The 1,790-nt window shown below is 46.0% G+C and overlaps 1 protein-coding gene across 2 annotated transcripts in view; it reads right to left on the bottom strand.

Annotated features, from left to right (window-relative positions):
* Positions 1 to 1,778, bottom strand: part of CIR1 (corepressor interacting with RBPJ, 1) — a 21,482-nt gene extending 19,704 nt beyond the window's left edge. Inside the window, exons 1-3 of one of the 2 annotated variants that reach the window (XM_009867724.1) lie at positions 1,700 to 1,778; positions 827 to 921; positions 241 to 314 (exon numbers count right to left, since the gene is read on the bottom strand). In XM_009867724.1, coding sequence (XP_009866026.1) covers positions 241 to 314; positions 827 to 921; positions 1,700 to 1,771 — 241 coding nt within the window. In that variant the 5' untranslated portion in view covers positions 1,772 to 1,778. Of the gene's footprint in view, positions 1 to 232; positions 315 to 826; positions 922 to 1,699 lie in introns of both variants that reach the window. The other variant, XM_009867723.1, reaches the window with a different exon arrangement.
* Between the last annotated feature and the right edge of the window lie 12 nt (positions 1,779 to 1,790).

Genomic DNA, 1,790 nt, shown 5'->3' with positions numbered 1-1,790 from the left:
CTGTTGCCAAGGGAGGTATTTTATTGTTTAAAAAACCCCTAACCATTCCCAGTATGAGAGAAATTAAAGCATTAAAAAATTATTACAAACTATATATGTCTGTCTTCAGGAAGAACTAAAAATCCTACCTTCTAGCATTGCCTCACTATGAACTCGTTATTTTAAAATAAAAAGACATTGTGCTTATTTCTTCAGAAGGCTTCTAGCCTTGCAGTACTCACGATCGGGACACCTCAGTACCTTTCTTTGCTCCAGGAGGGGCCTCATACATGAAGTTAAGACCATTCTTCACTCGCTCATCACCCATAAGCAATCTAAATAAAGAGGAAAGAGTTGGGGGTGTTAGACATGAAACAGTCACATTGGTGTTACCTATAAAAGAAAGAAATGTGCAACAAAGAAGTGCTACAAAACCTGGCAATTTTTCAGTTGTTAATTTGAGTAACAACAGTAGAGTATCAAAAAGCCTGTAAGACCAGTCAATACTTCTGTGTGCCAAACTACCAAAAATCACACACTTCAATCACAACTGAAACGTAACTCTGTGTCCACAGAATTATGAAAGACGGATTTCTGTGGGATCCAAATACGGTTCTACATGGTTACTTGCTCCTCTGCGCATATTTTGAAATAAATTAGAAGGCACACACAAGCCACTATAAAGAAGTTTTTGTGACCTCTGCTTAATCAGACACTAATTTATGAGTCACTGTCCTCTCCTACTACTACTGTCAATGGGAGACAGTATTGCAAATAACTGAGGGCCCGCTGCCATGAAACCAAGCGACATTGGGAAGAAGTGTGTGACTTAGTTGCCAATTCTCACCTGTTATCATAGGACTCCTGTTCTTTCAGATATTGTTGCATTAATTCTTCTTGTTTCTTCTTATCATACGATATTTTCTGTTCCGCCATCCATACCTATTTAAAACAAGTAAACTTCTGAAACAAATACAAAAACTACTGCAAAACGCATTAGCGCATAAATGCTTACCTGGCTTAATCTACTGAAAATATATGACTAGGGAAAATTCCCATTCTAATTAGATCAAATATGTTATTTTCATCCGGCATTTCAACCAACAACTCCACGCAAGCACTAATTCTGATAAACTACAACGCTAACAACACTTAAGAGCTGAAAAGACGTGAGAAAGTTTAGTCACCGGAGGGAAAAGCGGGCTCACAGAACACCCTGGGAGCGCAGCGACACTCTCTCACCCCACAGCCCCCAGAGCCTGGGTTCTCCGGGGAGCTCCTGGCAAGGCACAGCTCTAGGCAAGCAACACCTGGAACCAGGTCAAGGCAGGTGTGAAATGCTGGGAAAACACGGGTACAGGCCGGCAGGTGCAGGTTTTCCCAGACGATGTACAGCGCCTCATTACCCAGAGAATCTGCTGCTGAACGCTGGAGCCAGGGAACAGCGACTCGTACACACACCTGGGAGCAGGTAAACCTGAACCTTCAAGTCTTCCGTGACTTTTTTGTCCTCCCTCTTCCTTCCCTCCAGCCCGGTCCCGCCGGGAAAGGCCGACTCATGCTGCGGCGGTGCCGGGACATGCTGGGGGAGGCGTTGAGCAGCCGGGTCTGGTGCCAGATGTCCCTGCGCAAGGCCGAGGGCTCGGAACCCGGTGGTCTGTAACGTCCCTTCCAACCCGAACCCTTCTGTGACCCTACGGCCCGGCCCGGCCCCCCTCACCTTCTTGATGTTGGACTTGGAAGCGGGGTGAAAATCCTTCTTGCACATGAAGTTGGCGAATGACTTCCCCATGGCGACGGCGGAGACGGGC

This window comes from Apaloderma vittatum, unplaced genomic scaffold (genome assembly GCF_000703405.1).
Source record: "Apaloderma vittatum isolate BGI_N311 unplaced genomic scaffold, ASM70340v1 scaffold39724, whole genome shotgun sequence".
Classification (NCBI taxonomy): Eukaryota; Metazoa; Chordata; class Aves; order Trogoniformes; family Trogonidae; genus Apaloderma; species Apaloderma vittatum.
The sequence above is the reverse complement of the archived record's forward strand: the minus strand, read 5'-3'. Positions and strand labels throughout refer to the sequence as shown.